The sequence below is a fragment of the Trichosurus vulpecula genome, chromosome 4, assembly GCF_011100635.1.
Source record: "Trichosurus vulpecula isolate mTriVul1 chromosome 4, mTriVul1.pri, whole genome shotgun sequence".
Lineage (NCBI taxonomy): Eukaryota > Metazoa > Chordata > Mammalia > Diprotodontia > Phalangeridae > Trichosurus > Trichosurus vulpecula.
The window spans coordinates 418,958,998-418,960,952 of NC_050576.1; the positions used below are offsets into that span (position 1 = coordinate 418,958,998).

Here is a 1,955-nt window from a genome sequence, read left to right on the forward strand (position 1 = left end):
CTCTGTCTCTCTCTCTCTTTCTCTCTCTCTCTCTGTCTTGCTGTCTCTTTTCCCATATTATTTTGTATTCATTTTAATCTGCATTTCATTCTAAGTCCCACCTCCCCTAGAACAATGTAAACTCTTTCACAGCAGGAATTATTTCTTTCTGTATTTTTGTCTAATGCCAGCAATCAGTACCTTGCACTTAGTAGTTACTTAATAAATGTCCATTAAATTGAAATGTATTGCCTTTTATGGGTGTTCTATATCTGAATACATTAGGTTACAGATCACTAAGATAAAAAACAGGATGGGTATAGGCAACAAAGAGTGTCCCTCAGAACCTTGAAGACCTGGTTCAGCTCCTACTTCAGACACATATTGTGTGACTCTGGTCAAGTTACTTAGCCTCTCAGTGCTTAAAGTAACTCTCCAAGACTCTAAGTTGTTTTGAAGATGCCCACTTGGGAGAAGGAATTTCCAAATCAGGGATTTTCCTGAAACAATGAAATCACAGGTTTAGTCCTTATCTTTAGCGCTGGGTTAACCTCTTACACATGTTGATTGGTCTTCTGATTTAGATTCAGACAAACCTCTTTTCAAAAAGTACTGTCCTGAGAGGAGGAAGAGGAGGAGGAGGGAGGTGGCGGCGGCGGTAGCAGCCCGGCGACCCACCTGCCTTGGCGGCCAGAGAGCGGAGACGGAGACGCCGAGAGAGAGCCCGGCTCTGCGGAGGGGGCCCTCCGGGGGACTCGGTGGCAGCGCCCTGAATACTGAAGTGTTTACTACAACCTTCTACCATGCGTGAATACAAGCTAGTTGTTCTTGGCTCAGGAGGTGTTGGAAAGTCTGCCCTGACTGTACAGTTTGTTCAAGGAATATTTGTTGAAAAATATGATCCTACAATAGAAGATTCATATAGAAAGCAAGTTGAAGTAGATGCTCAACAATGCATGCTCGAGATCTTGGACACTGCAGGAACGGAACAATTTACGGCAATGAGAGATTTGAACATGAAAAATGGACAAGGCTTTGCATTAGTGTACTCCATCACAGCACAGTCCACATTTAATGATTTACAAGATCTTCGAGAACAGATACTTCGAGTTAAAGACACTGATGATGTACCAATGATTCTTGTTGCTAACAAGTGTGACTTGGAAGATGAAAGCGTCCTAGGAAAAGAGCAAGGACAGAACCTAGCAAGACAATGGAACAACTGTGCATTCTTAGAATCTTCTGCTAAATCAAAGATAAATGTTAATGAGATCTTTTATGACCTAGTCCGGCAAATTAACAGAAAAACTCCAGTGCCTGGGAAGGCACGTAAAAAGTCGTCATGTCAATTGCTTTAATAAACAGATGCATTGTAGCTCTGAGCCAGGTCTGAAGAACTGTTGCCCAGTTCAACAGTGCCAGCAGCATTCCAACTTTATTAAACCTACCAACATCTTAAGCGGACTTTCCTGTGGTGGTACCCTTTAAGAAGTGGATGAAAGCTACTATATCAGTTTGCACATTCTAATCACTTTGCAGTGTCACCAGAGATTTTTACTTAAAGTAGTCTGAGTATGCAACTGGTAAAACCAGAGGCTACATCCAGTATTGTTGCTAAGAGACGTTGTTCATCCGCCGATGTTGTACACGTATGAAAATGTTGTACTGTATACTTTAACATGCCCCATGCTTTCTATTGGAGAGTACAATAATGTAAACCCTAAAAGCACCACTATTTTAGCATAATAAAAGGAAGTCCAAAGAGCTCCTATATAGACTACTCCAGATAACTTGGCTTCTTTGATATTTGTAGCTTATTGTACTTTTTTTTAAAGAAATACAAGGTCATCATCGTTGTACAAAAGCGCTTTGATTAACACAGCTATATAGCTTTTTTTTAATTTTTTGAAAAACCTGTGGAGACAGTGATCTTGTCTTTAAAAATAAGATAGTCCTCTCAGTATAATGTCTTAGAT

The 1,955-nt window shown here is 40.5% G+C and overlaps 1 protein-coding gene across 1 annotated transcript; it reads left to right on the forward strand.

The window, feature by feature from the left end:
- The first annotated feature begins 658 nt into the window (after nucleotides 1-658).
- On the forward strand, nucleotides 659-1,582 carry LOC118847569 (ras-related protein Rap-1b-like). Its single transcript, XM_036756101.1, has one exon. The coding sequence runs from the start codon at nucleotides 783-785 to the stop codon at nucleotides 1,335-1,337; it is 555 nt and encodes a 184-aa protein (XP_036611996.1). The 5' UTR covers nucleotides 659-782; the 3' UTR covers nucleotides 1,338-1,582.
- The last annotated feature ends 373 nt before the right edge of the window (nucleotides 1,583-1,955 follow it).

Bases quoted from the DNA above. Each gene is read 5' to 3' on its own strand.
- LOC118847569 (XM_036756101.1), top strand. From the start codon at position 783: ATGCGTGAATACAAGCTAGTTGTTCTTGGCTCAGGAGGTGTTGGAAAG.